This window comes from Spea bombifrons, chromosome 2 (genome assembly GCF_027358695.1).
Source record: "Spea bombifrons isolate aSpeBom1 chromosome 2, aSpeBom1.2.pri, whole genome shotgun sequence".
NCBI lineage: Eukaryota > Metazoa > Chordata > Amphibia > Anura > Pelobatidae > Spea > Spea bombifrons.
Window position 1 is genome coordinate 99,174,813 of NC_071088.1, and position 20,463 is coordinate 99,195,275.

The window sequence follows — 20,463 nt, forward strand, 5'->3', positions numbered from 1 at the left end:
TCAATAAACTCTGTCTTTAATGTGTTGTTACTGGACACCTGACCATCACGCCTATATGTGCTTGTTCCAAAACCGTGGGCATTAATATGAGCCCCTTGTCCTTTGTGGCTGTAACAACCTCCACTCTTTTGGGAAGGCTTTCTACAAGATTCTGGAGTGTTTCTGTGAGAATTTGCACCCATTCAGCCAAAAGAGCATTTGTGAGGTCAGGTGCTGATGTTGGATGACAAGGCCTGGCTCACCATTGGCATTCTAATTCACAATAAAGGTGTTCAGTGGGGTTAAGGTTAGGGCTCTGTGCAGGCCACTCTAGTTTCTTCACACCAAACTTTTGAAACCATGTCTGTATGGACCTTGCTTTGTACACTGGGGCACGGTCATGCTGGAATAGAAAAGGGTCTTCCCCAAACTGTTCCCACAATGTTGGGAGCATAGCATTGTTTAACATGTCTTTTGTATGCTGTAGCATTAACATTACTCTTTACTGGAACTAAGGGGCCCAAACCCTGAAAACCAGCCTCAGACCATTATCTCTCTTCCACAGTAACCACTATGCATTCTGATATGTAGCATTCCCCTGGCATTCGAATCCAGATTAGATCCAGACTTCCCGCTTTTGTGAAGGTTGTGAGGCTATAGAGATGTGTGTTTGTGCAGTACGTGCCCCTCTGCTAGACAACATAAACTTAATTTGCTTTCTTCTCCTTCCCCTGTTGCTGTTTCAATTCAACTTAAACACTATTTACAATATGGCAGTTAGGTTATTTGTAAAATAACATATTTCAGGCATCCAATTGTTGCAGTTCAGCTATCCCGCGTCTAGTGGACACGGCAGAGTGAAAATGCCACCTTTGTGACATTCTGAATTTCAGATTGTTTAAATAAATTGTTTTATTTTGTGGCGCAACATGATATGCATGCAAACCTTTTTTTTTTTTTTTAATTTTTGCAGGTCTTGATGCGGGACAGGTCGGGTTGGCTTTGTCTTATGCAATTACAATTATGGGAACGTTCCAGTGGGGTGTCAGACAGAGTGCTGAAGTTGAAAATCTGGTAAAATTAGTTCTTAAATAGTGATGCATCTGCCTATATAGTACTGCCAGCTTTTACAGTGACAATAGAACCAGAATGTTGTTGTGTTATTGCACTCGCTTCTCTTTTGAATCCACCACTGGCAGCACATATGTATATGTGTGTGTGTGTATAATATATATTAATTATGTTGTCCTTATCATTTCTTATGTAGATGATCTCTGTCGAAAGAGTCATGGAATACACTCAACTTGAGAAAGAAGCTGAATGGGAGTCTAGGAAGAGGCCATCCCCGGACTGGCCCAACAGTGGCATGATCGCATTTGAAAATGTCAATTTTGCATACAGCTTAGATGGACCGCTGGTTTTAAGGCACTTGACTGCTTTAATCAGACCGAAAGAAAAGGTGCACATTTTTTAATTCCAAATGCACAGCATATTTCTGTCCCTGTATAGTGGAAACCCACTCGGGCTTCCCCATGCTGTTTGTATCTTTTCTTTTCCCAACACCCAATGGTCTCTCTTGTGTGCAGAGGCAGGAAGCATAATGATAATATATATTCTCTCGCACAGAACAATACTTACTGGCAGTATCCTTTATGAGTACATATATTAGCCATCAGTATATAAAAAATGATACCTCAAACATGTTGGCACCCTTGATGTAGGCATTGGCATGTACCTTTGTACAGTTCCATCTAACATGCTTTCCTTGAGCTCATGTAGATAGGGCTGGTCATAAGGTGCCTTATGGTTAGTTGTGTAGAATTTGTTGAATAGTTACATAAACTTTTCTCCAGTAGGCTATCCCTTTCATAATGAAATGTTAAATAGTATTTGTATTGCTGGATTAATGGGGTCAGATCTTATTCACCAAGAGTCATTATGAAGCACCACCACAAGCAGGTTCATCCAACAAGGACTGAGCTGGCCCCGTACAATGAATAATTCAATGCTTGAGGACACTATGAAGAAATTTAACATGTAATTATACTTTATACAGGGCTAGCCATGCTCTTTCTGCAACTCTCTCGCAAACCCTTCTGACAACTCTCTATTCAGTGAATAAAGCCCATTGTCATTTAATGCTATAAAAAGAGTCATGGAGGCCTTACCGCATTCTGATTTCTGACTGGTCTCATCTCCTCTCTTCCCCGCGTGCTCAAATCTTGTGGATGCACATGCCCGAAACGCTTACATTTTTCTATGCGAAAAGTAAAAGTCCCAAAGACCTGGATGATGGCATAACAGCTTTAAAGAGTGGATGATTCCACATAAATAATTGCAGAATACACATCAGGTTACACTGAATATATTAAAACTCATTGGCTTTTCAAATATTCTGAATAACGAGATTGAAAAAGCAAACTAAAACTATAATAATGAAGAAATTGTGTTTTTTGGCAATGAAAGGTAACTCTGGATTTAGTCTGTGTTGATGTGGAAACAATAAGTGTCCTACAGATGGAATTCATTCTGCATTTTTTTACCTCTAATTAGTTTTTAGAAGAACTGAAATGCTTTTGAGTTATTTGTTTTATTATTTAGCAGGGTTAAACTTGTGTGTAATGCATTTAGGTAATAGTAAACCATACACTTAAAGTGATTAGTAGCAACATTTTGTTAGGTTGAAAACATTAATGTGTAATTACATGAGGGGAATTCTTCATTTTGCATTTTTTTGATGGGGTGTCTGCAAACATCAGTATGATTCAGAGATTGGCAAAGAGATAAAAAAAAAATATATTTTTTTCTCATTCTAAGTGTTACCATCCCATCTGTTATATTTTTGACAATTTAATATATAAGTGGGATCACAGCTAAAACTCATTGTAACCAGGCAAAAGAGCTTGAGCACTGATTGCCTTTGAACATCTTTGGGATGTACTAGAACAGAGATTGCAAGCCAGGCCTTCTCATCCAACATCAGTGCCTGACCTCACAAATGCTCTTCTGGAGAAATAGAAAAATTCCCACAGAAACCCTCCAAAACCTTGTGGAAAGCCTTCCCAGAAGAGCGGAATCTGTTATAGCTGCAAAGGGGGGGCAACTACATATCAATGTCTATGTATTTAGAATGTGATGTCATCAAAGTCCTTGTTGGTGTAATGGTCAGGTGTCCTAATGCTTTTGTCCATATAGTGTAGTTTCAAGTTACAACGGGTAGAAAACAGAAATGTGGTTAACTGTCACCAACTTTATTCAGGAATGACCTGAAGTGAACAGTTCAAAAGTGTAACAGGTAGATATTTCCTGAAACCTTTCTGAAAGACAGACTTCCCAACTGCATAATACTCTGTATGTTTGATGAACAAATCTCAGTCTTGCATAGGAAAATTTCCCATAAAAATTTTTTGCTTGCGTTTGACAGGTTGGAATAGTAGGACGCACTGGTGCGGGAAAGAGTTCTTTGATTGCCGCCCTATTCCGTCTGGCTGAACCTGAAGGAAAAATTTGGATTGATAGAATTTTGACGTCAGAACTTGGTCTACATGATCTCAGGAAGAAAATGTCCATTATACCACAGGTATTTTTAATAATCTAAAATGCATACATTACTTGTTTTTGGGGTTTTTTTTGGAAGAATTACAGAAAAAAAAAAAATACGATCTGGTCTTGTTTTAGACTTCCATGCCAGTCAGATTCCGAAACAGTGTGATATAAATTAACATTGTAGAAATCCTAATGCAGGAAATCATCCATATATTTGCTTGCTTATTCATACACAGCTCTTATTTTTTGTGTATCTAACAAATGTCCGCATTAAAAATGTTAAATATTTTGTTCCCGACAAATGAAATCTAGATCTACCCAGTTTTCCCCATAGAGCTACACACATTTCTTTACCTCAGCTTCCTGACCCAAACTGTGATCTGTCTTGACTAAAGGATCTGTTAACATCTTGGTGCGGGATACCACAGCACACCTTCAGAGCTCTTGTGGAGAACATGCCTCGATGGGTCAGGGCTGTTTTGGCGGCAAAAAGGGGACTTATGCAAAGTTAGACAGGTGGTCATGATGTTATGGCTGATTGGTGTATACTAAACATCGAGGCTCTGAATGTGACCAACACAGTACATATGAAAAATAAACGTGGCTGCAAATTAGCAGTTGATATTAGGGCTGCAACAACTAATCGATAAAATCGATAATAATCGATAATGAAATTCGTTGGCAACGAATTTCATTATCGATTAGTTGAATCGATTATTATCGATTATAAAATGAGGGTTTTTTCAGAGCAAACGCTCTGAAAAATCCCCCTCATTATATAATCCGTTTAGTCTGACTCACCGTCTCACAGCAGCAGCTCCTACTTACTCCCCCTCCCTGTAATCACTGTGACAACTGGCCCCGCCCCTTCCTTCTCCAGGCCAGAACCACATGGCTGTGACACTCATCTAACTGTAAGTATATGTATATATATATATAATGTGTGTGTGTATATATATATATATATATATATATATATATAATGTGTATGTGTGTGTGTGTATATATATATATATATGTGTATATATGTATGTAATATATATATATATATATATATATATATATATTTGGGCTACTGAAAGTTAGGGGAGGTGGGGGTTAATTTAGGGGCAGTTATGGTTAGTGGGGTGTTTAGGGTTAATTTAGGGGCAGTTATGGTTAATTGGGTGTTTAGGGTTAATTTAGGGGCAGTTATGTTAATAGGGTGTTTAGGGTTAATTTAGGAGCAGCTGTGGTTAATGGGGTGTTTGGGGTTAATTTGAGGCAGTTGTGGTTAATGGTGTGTTTAGGGTTAATTTAGGGGATGCTGTGGTTGGGGTCTTTAGGGTTAATTTAGGGGATGCTGTAGTTAAGGGGGTGTTAAGGGTTAATTTAGGGGCAGTTATGGTTAATGGGGAGTTTAGGGTTAATTTAGGGGAATCTAAATCCTGGGGGCAGTGAAGTGACATATCTGGGGGTATAAGGCATATACAGTATATAAGGCATATGTGGGGAGGGCAGTGTGGCATGTCTGGGGAGGACGGAGTGGTGTATCAGGGTGTATAAGGCATATCTGGGGGTAGAGTGGCATATCTGGGGGTAGAGAAGTGGCATGTCTGGGAGGCAGGGTGGCATGTCTGGGGAGGATGGAGTGGGGTATCAGGGGATATAAGGCGTATCAGGCACAGTGGCAGATGTGGGAGGCAGCGTGGAGTGGCAGATGTGGGAGGCAGCGTGGCATATGTGGGAGGCATTGTGGAGTGGCAGATGTGGGAGGCAGCATGGCGTGGCATATGTGGGGAGGGCAGGGTGGTATGTCTGGGGAGGATGGAGTGGTGTTTCAGGGGGTATAAGGCGTATCAGGCACAGTGGCACGTGGGGGGTAGAGTGGAGTGGCAGATGTGGGAGGTGGCGTGGCAGATGTGGGAGGTGGCGTGGTATATGTGGGAGGCAGCGTGGAGTGGCAGATGTGGGAGGCAGCGTGGAGTGGTATATGTGGGAGGCAGCGTGGTGTGGTATATGTGGGAGGCAGCGTGGAGTGCTGTGGTAGGCAGCGTGGCATATGTGGGGGGGCAGCATGGCATGTCTGGGAGGCAGCGTAGCAAGCCTGGGCTCAAATGTGCATATATTGGGGGGCTGGTTGGGAAATAAAGACAAGAAATGTATTATCAAAGTTTTTTTTATTCTGCTGTTTGTATTTAACATCATTTGTTTATTAAATTATTTTAAATAAATGAAAAATTTACATTCATTTTTTTTATCCGATTAATCGATTAATCGAAAAAATAATCGGCCAACTAATCGATTATTAAAATAATCGTTAGTTGCAGCCCTAGTTGATATGTTGGATCATCTGTCCAGAATGCAGAAAAAATGTCTGTTCCCTGCTAACATGTGGGGATGGAGGTTTTTGATATCACAAGTACCACCTTCCCCATATAGTTTTTTTTAATATCACAATCATATTTAGTATAAATAAACATAAAAAAGAAAGAAAAAAAATGGAGGACGGGCTTTTGTGATCTACAGCTTCCATGACTGTCAGCCAGGATAAAAATTATGGTATTGGGACTGGTTGTCCTCAAAGCAAATGCACCAGAGGTGCAAAAAAAGTATATCTCTAAGGGATATCTAAGGGATTTGACCCCATCTTATGTGTGCCTATTCTGGGATATGTTTATTACTGCCCGCATGGGCAAATCTACATGCGTATAATAAATTTAAGAGTGTCAGGGCTTTTCAGAAACTGGGATACTTACTTTTCTGTTCCATTATGAGGGACAATAATGGACCACAAAAACGGCTGTGATTTGTAACATTATCTAGTGACGCATGGTTTATTGGACAATGCGTGTACAAATGGATGAAATAAAGCCGTATGGGTCAAGAAGCATATGGTAAAACCAAAAAAAAAAGGTTCCAGGCAATATGCCCTTAGTTATGGCAGGGCTAAAAAGTTTAAGTTCTTACAGGTACTTGTTTAAAAAATATATCCTGAAAGCTTTCTTTAGGGCTTGTTTCACAAAACAGGGGAATGTTTAAAAATGTTGTCCCTTTTTAAGTGGACATTACTTCCTAAACAATTAAGTAGATAACCCTAACATGCCATCTAAGCAATTTCGTACTACCTTCATGGGTTGTGAGAAATCAGTTATGTTAAATGATTGAATTTTGGGTTTGGCATGCTATAAAAGTGTAACCCTCGTTTTACATCAGTGGGTATTGAGAGAACTAACAGGGGTTGGTATGTTTGTAATGAATGACAAAATAAGTGATGTATTCAAAAATCACATGGAAAACTGCATGTAATCGCTTTCATATGTGCCAACTGCATGTTTGCCATTACTGCCTCTTTAATAATTCACAGCTTTGGGTTTAAAAAAGGTCTATCATTACAGCAACAAAAAGCGAAATGTAAAATAATGAGGCACATTGTGTGACATTAACAAAAGTAGTTATTTTCATTGAAAACGCAATTATAGAGTTTTTAATTATTTATACTCTAACCTAATAAGAAGCACTATTGCTTACAAAGAATTACCTCATTTTTAATGTTGTCTTAATTAGAGACAGAGTCTGGCTGGTCTGGGGGTGGGGGGGGCAATTGCCCCCTGTTGTGATCCAAAATTCCTCAAATGGAGCCAGTCCCACTTAGACTGGCCTAGTTGGAAGTGTAGTGATGATACTTTCAGAACCAGTTGATGTTTCCTGTAAGGATGTTTAAAGTATCACTTTTGTTCCTGAACTTGTGGATCTTAAAGCAGATCTGTCATTTGATGAGAAAAATAAAAACAGATATTCGGTGCAAAATACATTTCACTCTGCATTATTAATTGATTTACATAGTGCCATCATATTCCTCAGTGCGCTATGGTGGGTTTCCTTTCACATCTGACTTCCTATAAGTAGTGGTAGAATTCAGCATTTCTCAGGTCTTCAACCTGTACTCCAAATAGCATCTCTTTTCTATAATAATAGCAATAATAAGGTATAGATATTCCTATGATGTTGAAAAGTTCATATCCAAATTATACCATGAGTTAGCAGTATCTGAGCTTGGAGAATTCTACTCCACAATTTGAGGAAGCTATTCTTTACTTTTCCTAAACAACTATAGCAAAATGAGTATCTGTGAGGTCATCAAACTCTTGTTGCCGGCTCACTAAGTTAGGGGGCAACATCATGTACACACGCACACTCGTCTTTGGCTGCAAAATGCTTGTCGTATCTATTTCTTGCCTGTTTAGGGCCTTAAGGAGTACTCCTGACTTTGTGCAGCCTGTATATCCAACGCCTCTCAGTGCCTACACCTTGTGAATTACTGCCAGTGTGTTCATACATGTCTTCTCTTTTTAAGTAACAGATTTACAAAATACTTTTTCGCAACAGGTGTGTACTAACATTAGGCTAGAGTATGTTTCCCAGCATGCACCTGACCCATTTTCCTTACATGTAATGTTTTATAAAGGGTGGAGGAAGGATGGCTATGTTTACGGTATATGCTGAATTAAATTATATATCTGATGTATGGGCTATTAAGAAAAACGGTGTTTGTGTGAACATAAGCAGCATTTACAAGGCATGATTTTTTTTCCCCTTGTTCTCCACAAATTCATTATAACCCATGAGCATATTTTGAACAAAGCCGCTTTAAAGCTCATGATTAATTACCAGGTCTCCTGGCACTACAAGTCAGTAGACAAATTTAAGTTGATATGTATTACCTGCAAATAAATACAATTGGATTGTAACCTAATTCAGGATTTCCATTGTTTCTGCACACTAAAGGCTTCATTAACACACAGTGGCGCTAGTCACTGGTACCGGCTTCCTTTTGGTTTCCAAAGAAAAGACTACATGGGCTTCAATTGTACTCTTTTTGTTTGAGATCAATAATTCTTTTTCCCGTGGTGAAAGGAAATATTACCCTTATTGTAGGTCTACAAGTTCAGTAGGTTATTTCACAATTATTAAAAGTGGTATAACATTAACATGACAAGTTTTTAGTAGTCAGTGTTTTTATACCTTTATTCTGTGCCCACAGCTTGCATGTATTTATTATAGAGAACAAACTTACGCTTACGAATAAAGAGAAGGTTTTGACCAATGGTTTCCTTGTTCCTGTAAGTTTTAAGTGTTGGTTGGTTATGGTTAAGCTTTATCTGATAAAGATGCATACATTTTACCTTTTTTTAATTCCCAGAAAATGTCATTAAGCTGTATACCCAATTTGCGTTAAGAATATCGTGTTTTGGGGGTTTTTTACGTTCTCAGTATGCACTAATAAAAAGAAACAGGGAAGTGGTGCTAAGAGTTCCTAGCATAGCCACAACTTGCATTTAGTTTTCTTTGTCACCCTTGATCATTATTAGGCAGGCCATGGGGTGTATTAAAACTAACTTTTTAAGAAATGTGCAAAAAAACATCAATCAGCCCCATAATCTTCAGCATCTCGTGTGGGGTGTTTTCTTTTAGATGGACAAGTCGGCAGATATGACAACAAGCCAAATGTGCTGTGTACTAGTAAACACTACTGGCAGCATTATACTATGACTTCAACAAGGGCCCTATAAATCAGCACAGGATGGCAGATAATGAATCCCAAATCAGGACAGCCACACCAAAATGAAAATATCTGCAGGGTAAACTCAATTACTCTGAAATGCAGACAGTAGTTTGGTTCAGGCATAGGTGGAAAAAAAACAGGCAGAAGATTATATAAAATGTAACAGATGAAGAAGAGCAATTAACTTTAGAATAATGACATCACAAAATTTGAAAATGTTCTATTTTTGAGAGCTATGGCTTTCAAATACTGCAAAGGAAAGACAAAAAGAGTTCTAGACACACTAGAAAAACAGTGTCTTAGAGGGGATAGTCTAACATTCTATTAATAATATAAAAATATAAAAGGACCATCCAGCGACCCATTCATTGACAAAAATGTACAATGATCAAGAGGCTACCCTCTGAGACTGGAAGAGCAAAGATTTCATATGCAACTAAAGAATGGATTTTTTGCGGTAAGGGCAATAAAGGTATGGATTTCACTGCCAAGAGATGTGGTGCCATCAACTACAATGGATGCCTTCAAAAGGCTTTTTTTTTTTGAGAAGCTTTACATACAGGAGAATAAATGATTAAGTAAACATTTAATATTTCAGAGCTTATTGATCCAAGGAGAAACCTGATTGCCTTTTGGAGTGGCAAAATCCCCCAAAAATAGCATAATTGTTTTAGGGTTTTTTTGCCTTTTTGTTCAAAAGCAGGCAGAATAGGTAGAAGGTTTGGACTTGGGACTTTTTTCAATCTTAATTACTATGGATTTCAACTCCTATGTTTCAATATTCACTATTCACTAAAGGGTATTATTGACAGGTTTCTCCAGCAAGAAGGGCTATGCATATGGAGTTTGTTTCATAGGGACTGTTGAGATATGTTAGAACGTACTTTGGTTTATCGGTCACTTTCTGTCTTAAAGAAAAGACCATTCGCAAATATGGCACTGCCTTGTATTCAATGGTTGGGGAAATAAGATTTATCAACGTCTAAAAATCAAAACAAAACTCATACATGTTAAAATCCATGAATGGTTTACATCTCTTTAAGCACTAAAAATGCGTATCACATGGAGTGTAAGGTTGCAAGTCCTGTTTTATAATTTGGTCTATAATTTCTAGCTCATTTTAGCAATGCTTCTTGCGTATATTAAAATCACAAAATATTATGGTTACATTCTTTTGAATTAAACCCATCTGTATCGAGTACAGGGGTTAATTAGAGACCACCAGCAGAATATGTTTGCCTAATATTCACATCAGTTTTGATTTATAAATGAACTATTTTGTTATTAATATAAATATATTAAAATATCACATGAAACATTCTGATGCTTGGAGTCACCTTAACACCCCCCCCCCAGTGGAAATAAATAACTAGTACTTCAACAAATGAGTGTTTTTGCTTTCGGAACCATTCCCGATTGACAATGTGTTCCATATGAGATGTTGCAAACAATATGCAGACAGGACATTATGAAATAGTTTATCAGCTTGGGAAAATACCAAGTAACTTTTGCTGTACCAATTACCCCAAACACGAAGTGAGGTCCCCATTACTCTGTTTTGGGTTTTGCATTTACTAGCATAAATTAACATGCCTTTAACATTGCACCCATCACAAAAGGGAGAGTTGACATGGGAGTTTACAGGATAGTTGGTGGTTTCTTGGCTTCACTATCAATGCTCCCTCTAAGTTGTATATCCTCTGTGCATTTGTCGTTCAGTGCCACACGGGATATGATGCCAGAGTTGAGGGCAGAAACATGTTTGTATGAATATGAAGTAGGTGTGCTAAGGGAAGGGAATGAAGATGATGGAGAAATAATTCTGAGTGGGTATGAAGATAAGAAGTTATGTTAGGGGGAATGGAGATTGAGGAGGATGATTGTGATACAATATGGGGTGATGATGGTAGGGGGATGGAAAATGTAGTGGTTGGGGATAATGAATGTGGTGGCGTCTGTGAATGAATTTTGATATGTAGGGTATGATAATGGTCAGTGGCAGCTCTCTGTACTTATACATACAGCCACTCTAACACCACACACTTACTGTCATGTCTGCCGTCACTTGAAAGAAGACACCGTGGAAGTTCTTCAGCCCTGAAACACCTCATAAGTGGTTGAGGACGAAGACATAGATGATCCCAACAGTGAGGACGCTCAGGTGTAGGCAGGTAAAGTTTGTCATGGAGTATAATGGGCAAAGCACCAGAGAAGCCAGATACCTGTATAGGTATACTGCAGGAAGAATTCCTAGGCAGCTTACACAAGGTGCCATGCGGTAAAGCAAGATGCATTGTCGGACACAGCCTGGTTCGGGTAGGCATAAAAGCCAAAGGTCAAATCACAGAGCCAGGTAGTCAACCAATCCATCTATGGTACACAGGTAGATCAAACAGGAGCAGAATCATTAGGCAGGAAAGTAGTCAGGCAAGCCAAGGGTCAATATACGAAATATACAATGTAAACACAAAACACAGGACCACACTATTGTACCTGAATAGAGCAGTACTGGATTTTATAAATCCACTGCCCTGCCTCCAGCAGCACTTCATGGAACAACAAACTGAACAACACAGTTTAACCTTAAAAGAAAAGAAAATCTAAATATGTAAGTTCACATATTGCATCTGTATATAAGATAGACTGTCCCAACATTATCTTGAAACAATTTAAGGTTTGCATTTGCACAAGTAAAGATTGCACAACATAAGATTTCTTTGTACACCAACTACTAAAAAGTAGAGGAAACCGTGTTCACTACACATTAAGGGCCCACACGAGTGGGCTTGTGTTGCAGGAGCTGCTTGTCAGGTGTGGTATAATGCTTTGTTATATCAAAGTCTTCTTGCACATTGAATTGCACATTGAATTACACATTATGCAGGGCCAGCTCAGCCTTTCTTACTGGGAAACTTTCTTTTGTTAGATAATTTTTTTCTAAGACAATCATTTTTTATCGATGTCTTCATCGCAAGTGTAACATTGATTCTCTTTCTAGAAAGTGTTTTTTTTTTCTTTCTGTAGAATGGTGTTCAGGCAGTCAATTGGGTGGGTTAAGGAGAAGGGAGAGAAAATTGATTACATATGCCGGTTTTGCCACCTTTTTAAGGAGCGCTCGGTTTCCTTGAGTAAGATGGCCCTCTAGATTTAACATCTCCAGAACAGCAGTATTACTTGGGAGAGTTCCAATCTGCTACAGGTAGACTATTGTCCTGCACCAGCATTAAGAGTGGTCTTTATCTCTTTCAATAACTGTTGTCGTAGTACAAATGGGCTCTTGTTTATGTTAAAATATAATCACTTAATGATGTGGGTCACCCTGGCTTGGCATAACATTGAGAACACTCTGAGTGTATCTGCATTTTACAACAATATTGGCAGATGTACTAACACATATATTTTCTTTTGTAATGCATGCAAATGCATGGAATGTGAATTTAAAACGTACCTTATTACCATGACAGTATAAATCCATCAGAACCAAACAAAATGAGTGGTCACATGTGCCCAACCCCAACATAAAAGATCATGTTGCTTTGTACTGCTGAATAATGTGTTCTTTATTGATAGCATTTCTTTCTTTCTTGTATTCCATTTTGTATTTTTGAATAACAGGAGCCGGTTCTTTTCACCGGGACAATGAGGAAGAACCTTGATCCTTTTGACGAGCATACTGATGAGGAGCTATGGGATGTTTTAAAAGAGGTACTGATAAAAAAATGTATTTTGCTCTCGGTAATTTACTTGGAAAAAGAAAATTGGAATTGGTCTTCTTTTGACATTTATTATTGCTTTTCTTGCCTTACATGTGTAGCTAGTCTGTATCTGTATGAAAAATTCACATTTTTGGTGGTTCTTCATACTAAAAGCACTAGTCAGGACAGTAGAGAATATATTGATTAATAATCAGTAATTCATGTTCTTACACCAATGCAAAAAGAAATTACAACATTCATTAGAAAGTGTGTGTATATATAATGTATGTATATATGTTAATAATGTTGTTACCCTAGCAACCAGAGCAAAGTTAAAGATGGCTGTGTGTGTGGGGAATATTTACATTTTTGAACTGTATTGTTTTGGTTTCTTTAATTTGTGTGACTCACAGGTGTATAGAATCAAGCACCTGTGTGTGTGTGTGTGTGTGCTGCCACATCATGTGTTACATTATCTTGATGATACTTGATTATATACTATACAGGTACAGCTTAAAGATGTGATCGAAGAATTACCTGGTAAAATTGAGACGCAATTAGCAGAATCCGGCTCAAATTTCAGTGTCGGCCAAAGACAGCTGGTTTGCCTTGCACGGGCAATTTTAAGGCGAAACCGAATATTAATTATTGATGAAGCAACAGCAAATGTGGATCCCAGGTACATAAAACATCTCTGCTTGTTCAACTTTATATGTTTTTTTTTTTTGTTACGTTTTATTTTACTGTAGCTTTAAAACACGGGAAACATGTCTTCAGTCCTGTTTCATTGAATGGGCACAAGGTTAATTCCTGACTCCAATTAGCTTTTGATTAGCCTCGGAGTTCACATACTACTTCCAACCCACCCTGTGAATGTTTGATGTATTCAATATGGGGAAGAGCAATACAATAATTTGTGTCCTTAGTTAAATCATATATTTTAAGACAAATTAATACATAAATGCTGGTAATTCTAAAGGGTTCACTTACTTTTCCTTGTCACAGTGTGTGTGTGTGTGTGTGTGTGTGTGTGTGTGTGTGTGTTTTATATACACACATTCATTTTGGAAGTTTATATACTTGTGTTTCAATGTAAAAAATTTTACGTATAAGCTCGTGCAGGGATAGTATAGTTAAATAACGATCTTGTTATAACCTATACAAGAATAACAGTAATTACTAGGTTATGCCAGTGAGAATGTAAAACATGAATTGTAGACTTTATGCCCTAGATGCAAGAGGTAAAGGGATGCTCCTCAAGTTAAAGGCTGTCTTGTACAGCGGGCAATTACTTTCCAGGGATCCATGTATAAAGTGGATATATAGGCAAAAGGTGATTATTGTTGGCCTTATTTGCATGCGCCTACCCAGAATCCCTTGTGGTTGTGGCAGCGTCATGAGATTTCTGAGGGAAAAACAAGCCTTCTGGCTTGTCTGGTGTTCAATAATGCTTCTACTACCCCCTTAATTTTAAGTGAAAGGGTTTTCCATCACCTTTACCCACCATAATTTATGTAATGGTATTTCAAGTTATACTGTAAAACTGATCAAGGCTAAAGAAATAGAAGATACTACTTAGGGAGAACTATACACGTTGCTCTGCAGTACAAGACCTTGTCGCGCTAAAAAAAGGAATTGATTTGAGATTCTGCACAGATTTCCTATTTTCTACTGAAAGATTGTGCTAGAGGTAATTTCAGATTATAGTTTAATTAATTTCATGTGTCCTGTATGGAAAGAAAGTCCCTCGTTTGAATGGAAGTCATGCAGGCAAAATATTGCCCTGTTCTTAAAGTGTTAAACCTATTAACCCCTGTCTTCTTTTTTTTTTCTTTCACTTTTTCAAGTGCCAATTATGAGTTGAAACGATTTTAGCTCAATTTCAACATTTCCTGCTAAGCATAAAACAATATATGACAGGCACATGTAGAGTAAATCTCTGTAAAGGTTCTTGTTTCTAAAAGTAGAATTTAATCCCAGACATTTGCATCGAGAATCGTGAATCACCCTCCTTCAAGCATTACAGCTTAAAACCTCCATTAATTGAGGCGTATGAGAAACTTTGTGAAGAATTTACATTTCTTTTGAAGATTAATCTGTTTGATTGACATTTAAATAGCGGTTTATTAACAGCTGTTTTGTGGTCAGATAAGACAGTAGCTTTATTTCATGTTCTGGTAGATATTGTCGGAGTGTCCTACAACTATATTTGATGGTTTTGAATGCATCTTTTGAAATATTTATGCTGTCTTTCGCCCAAGTTACTAGTCACTCCATCGCATTAACTTTTAAAGCCGATCTGAGTTTTGCATTATCCATAGCATTTTTTCTTTTTTCGCTCTCTCTCAAATATACATGTTCTTTTTTTGTATTTCCTTTGTGTACCTATACGTACTGGAGAGGATAATTGAACGTTTCCATTATTTTCAGTAGATATGAATTGAATGGCGGCATGAGAAATGTCTCCTGCCATGTTTTAACCTATGAATAAAGAGCTGCCCTTAAAGATAGAGGCAAATAAAAATGTGTAATGTTCCAAAACCTTGGTGTATGATGTTTATCTTGTTCTGTATCACTGTGCAATGCGTTGTTTTGCTACCCACATTCAATTATTGCCCATTGAAAATTGCTAAAAATAATGAAGTCTTAGGTTATGTTAGGCTAACCTCTTCATTTCTACAGAAATGTGCACAATAGCTGTCCTTCACAAAGAAGAGTTCTCATTGTTGAGCTGAAAAAGTGTTTTTTAATTGTTTTTTTTTTCTTTTTTTCTTTTTTTTTTCCATACGTTTCAGTCTATCATACACTTTCAGATGCGAACTCATTGCTTTCAGCCTGTATAATTAATTGAAGCTTTATATTGAAGCTTTATATATTCAGAATATTAGACAAACTTGATTACACGATTAAGGAAAACATAACTTTTCAAATGCAATATTTGAGAAATTACTGAATTCCAAGGCAATACTTGGAAAATCTTTCAGTTTTAGCGAAAACAATGATACTTATTGTATGAATGTCCCTTGTTCCAAAACTTCGACTTTTTAATATACTATGTAGTGATAGACTATTTCTTATTCTTTCAAGAATAATATCAATATAAAAAAAGATTTGTGCAGAACTGGACTTTAATTTGCAGTCAATATGTACACTGATACAGAATGCAATAGACTTGAATTTATTTTTATCATACATGTTTTTTTTTTTTTTTTTTTTTTTTTTAAATAGGACAGATGAACTTATTCAGAAGACAATCCGAGAAAAGTTTGCCGAATGCACAGTACTAACAATCGCACACAGGCTGAACACAATAATTGACAGTGATAAAATTATGGTAAGCATTTCAGAATTTATTGATATGTGACATTGCTTTCTAACTCTTTATGTGTAGCATGGGTGTGTTGCTGTTCAAAAGTTCTGGAACACATAGTATAACAATATATTAAAGAGTTGAAATAAAGCTGTATGTAAATTGATTTTATTTGTTCCCAAGCAATAACATTTATTCCACCTACAATGCCTTGCAAAAGTATTCACCTCCCCTCTTGGCGTTTTTCCTTTTTTGTTGCATTACAGCCAATTAACATAGATCTTTATTTGGATTTCATGTAATGGACATACGTAAAATAGTCTAAATTGGTGAAGTGAAATGTAGAAAATAACTTTTTAAAAAAGAACAAAAAACAGAAAAGTAGTGCATGCGTATGTATTCACCCCATTTTGCTATGAAGACCCTAAATAAGATCTGGTGCAACCAATTACCTTCAGAAGTCGCATAATTAGTTAATGTCCACCTATGTGCAATCTAAGTGTCACATGATCTCAGTATATATATACACCTGTTCTGAAAGGCCCCAGAGTCTGCAACACCACCGAGCAAGGGGCAACACCACCGAGCAAGGGGCAACACCACCGAGCAAGGAGCTCTCCAAACAGGTCAGGGACAAAGTTGTGAAGTAGTGGGAAAGTATAGATCATGGTTGGGTTATTAAAAAACAAAAAAACTCCCACAGAGCACCATTAAATCCATTTTTAAGAAATGGAAATAATATGGCACCGCAACAAACCTGCCAAGAGAGGACCGTCCACCACAACTCACGGATCAATGAACGGGAGGGCATTAATCAGAGAGACAGCAAAGAGACCAAAGACAACTGTGAAGAAGCTGCAAAGCTCCACAGCGGAGATCGGAGTATCTGTCCGTACACTCCACAAAGCTGGGCTCTACGGAAGAGTGGCCAGAAAAAAGCCATTGTTTAAAAAAAAAAAAATAAAAAAAAAAAAAATAGCTTTTTGCCCATTAATAAAAATGTCTGGCGCAAGCCTCATCACCCGGAGAACACCATCCCCACAGTGAAGCATGGTGGTGGCAACATCATGCTGTGAGGATGTCTTTCATCGGCAGGGACTGGGAAACTGGTCAGGATCGTAGGAATGATGGTGCTAAATACAGGGAAATTCTTGAGGGAAACCTGTTTGTCTTCCAGAGATTTGCGCCTGGGGTGGAGGTTCACCTTACAGCAGGTCAATGCATACTTCTAAAGCAACACCGAGTGGTTTAAGGGGAAACATTTAATTGGAAAGACCTAGTCTTCAATCCAATTGAGAATCTGTGGTATGACATAAAGATTGCTGTACACCAGCAGAACCCATCCAACCTGAAGGAGCTGGAGCAGTTTTACCTTGAAGAATGGGCAAAAATCCCAGCGGCTACATGTGCCAAGCTTATATGTATTGTCTTTGGGGGGGGGTAACTACATAATTAAACTGGGTGCCTTGATGGCTATTGTGAGGAATTTTTATGGTTATTTAAATATTCAGAATTCTGCTTGCACTGGAATAGAACGCATCAAACATGATTTTGGGGAAGGACAGAAGATAATTGGCTAGAAGTTGGCACTAACTACTTTTCTACAAATCTGGCACAGGTCCACAACAGACCTGCTAGCAATATTTTTCAGTCATGATTGTGCAAAAAGATTTCTCTAACAAACTTCTTGTTTTTGTTGTCCCAGAAAGAGAGAGAGAACACAATTTCTAAATATCTGTAATAATATAGTGGTCACGCTGCCTTTTTTATTGTCAAGAAAATCTGTTAAGCATTAGCATTGTCTTGAAAACATTTCTTAATTTACTATTAAACAAGCTATAATTCCATTGATGTATTGAGATATAACCTTCCATGTATTCATGAGGGACATTGAGTTTTTTGTGATCATAGAGCTTAACAAAAGAAATATGAGAAAACATCTGCAAGATAATTAATGACATTGTTATGAGCATTGTTTACTTGCTGGTTCTCCAAGGGGATTCACCTAGTTTTAATTCACTATTTTGCATTGGCGTAATACACTTGTAAATTATGTTGTTTTTGTTTATCCACTAGGCAGTTTTGCGTAAATTAGCAGTGGTATTTCACAATTATTCCAACTTTAGTTTCACATCTGATGCAAGTCTAATGCTTGTGTTTTGTTGAGGTTAGCTACATAAAGCATGGTTAAGGGTACACATCTGCACATCTGCCATTATATATATATATATATATATATATATATATATGTGTGTGTTTATATATATATATATATATATATATATATATATATATATATATATGTGTATACAGAGACACACCTGCAATTTATAGGTTTTTCTGGAAACAGTTAAAAAAATTATATATTGCAGGTGTAGAATTGGAAGGCCTTTTGGTCCCTGTTAAGTAATATAATTGAAGAGACTGAGGGCCAGTCAAGGTCCTCCATGCCAAACTCCTCCACGCCAAACTATCTTTAAACCATGCCTTTATGGACCTTGCATATGATACTCGGTACTCAAACTGTTGATATTCACAGAGGGTATCTTTAAAGCGAGAGAATATGTTTAAAGAAACATATTTTTGCATAACAAGGAATATAACATACTTGCTAAATAGCTAACAAAGTAACAAAAACACTAAGCACCCCAAAACTAGTGCATACTAATTGAACACATCCCCACACTAGCACATTCACAATCATTTGGAGGCGATTAGCTTTTTTAGTATTTGTTGGTTTCAGTAGTCCTCATATGCTATTGAGTTCTTTGGTTGTACTGTATATTACGTCTACATGAGGAGTGTTGGGCCAGGAACACTAAGAACCAATGTTTTTTGTGTTTTTTTTTTTTTTTTTTTGTTTTTTTTTGTAAGGACAGCACCTATGTGTAGTTAATAATTAGCTGTCAGAAGTTAGAAACATTCTAATACCAAGTTAACTGTCATTTTTACCATTAAAGTCCTCTAAAATAACTTATCAAATAAAAATAAAATTGGCATTGTGAAAAACTTAAAAGCATCCTCAATTGCCAATGGAGAATTATCTTGTCAATAGCTGTAAGGCTTCTTTAGTTAGTCTGCAGTTAGACCTGCTATACCTGTGTTGTAGCCGCACCCGCCTATTAGTAACTATGTCACCGGAGAGCGTTCTGTTTCGCTTGTATGTTGGCTTTGTTGCTGCGATTGGGTGCATTCTGGGCCTTAGACTGAAGTGGAGTGGAATAGAATAGTCTGTAATCTAGGGCCAGTAGTTGTGCAGGAAATGTGAGTTATGCCAAATATGTGGAAACTGACTTAGCTGCATAAGCTTTAGGGCTTCTTTACTCAAAATATATAGAATATAATTTGCAGGCTGCACACTATATTATATAGAAAATATGATGCTTTGTACACATTTGTATGGCAGTCACATACATAAATACTTGTCTGTGTTAGTTGCGTCAGAGTTACATTGTTCTTGCTTATATTGTCCATGTGTGTACATTTCAGCTTTGTAATGGACCCAATCTGTAGGCCAATAGGACAGACTGAGGCTCATTGGAGTTTTAGTTCAATAACACTAAAGACGTAGCTGCTAAGAGTCTTGCATTTGTTGGAACAGTTCCAATCACTGGGCTCATGTTCCAATTGCCTTCTGTCAATGCTAACGTTGCATTAGCATGTGAACGCTGCACATGCTCTAAACGGGGAGGTGATGCGCAGAACATGATGTTTAAGCAAGTAAGTGTAGGAAATGACTGGACAGTAAAGATGTGGGCACAGTATGGTACTTGAGACACACAACTGATCTTCAATATATCAACGCTTCAAAATGTCCCACTCTGGTTGACACTACGTGGATGGCAGTGTGAGACATTCGAAAATTGGTCGTATCTTTCATGCTCCATACTGTGCCTAGTGTTCTACAGTTTTGTACTCTGCTCCTTCAAGGCAGTTCTGTTCGTTTCTTACATGAGTTGCATTAACACTCCATCACTCCATCACACACTTGATCTATAGAGTTGCATAACACCAGAACTGTTGGGGGTTATCGAGGTGTGTGGCATTTCATAGACATTACAGCTTCCAGTTCCAGTCAAGGGAGTTACATCTCTAAATGGCCCATGATCCCCACTGCCCCTTTAAGCGAGTGGGGCTGGAAAAGTGCTCAAAAATCAGGACTGTTCCGGCGAGACTGGCCCTTCTGAGAGGTATGATGTTATACTGGAAAGGAGAGTAAAGAACATAACATTAAGTTGCACCAAATTGGAATGTCAAATTATCAGATGTCTTAATTATAGTGAGGGTAGATAAAACAGAGAAAAGTACTTCTAAATGCTTCAAAGACAGTCACTGAGATTTATGAGCCTTAATTACAGATTATGAGTTTCAACTTTAACCCAGGCCAA

The 20,463-nt window shown here is 37.7% G+C and overlaps 1 protein-coding gene across 1 annotated transcript in view; it reads left to right on the forward strand.

Annotated features, from left to right (window-relative positions):
• ABCC4 (ATP binding cassette subfamily C member 4) overlaps window positions 1–20,463 on the forward strand; it is an 89,567-nt gene that overhangs the window by 64,470 nt on the left and 4,634 nt on the right. Inside the window, exons 24-29 of the mRNA XM_053455368.1 lie at window positions 953–1,053; window positions 1,247–1,438; window positions 3,404–3,559; window positions 12,686–12,775; window positions 13,272–13,444; window positions 15,994–16,099. Coding sequence (XP_053311343.1) covers window positions 953–1,053; window positions 1,247–1,438; window positions 3,404–3,559; window positions 12,686–12,775; window positions 13,272–13,444; window positions 15,994–16,099 — 818 coding nt within the window. The remainder of the gene's footprint in view (window positions 1–952; window positions 1,054–1,246; window positions 1,439–3,403; window positions 3,560–12,685; window positions 12,776–13,271; window positions 13,445–15,993; window positions 16,100–20,463) is intronic.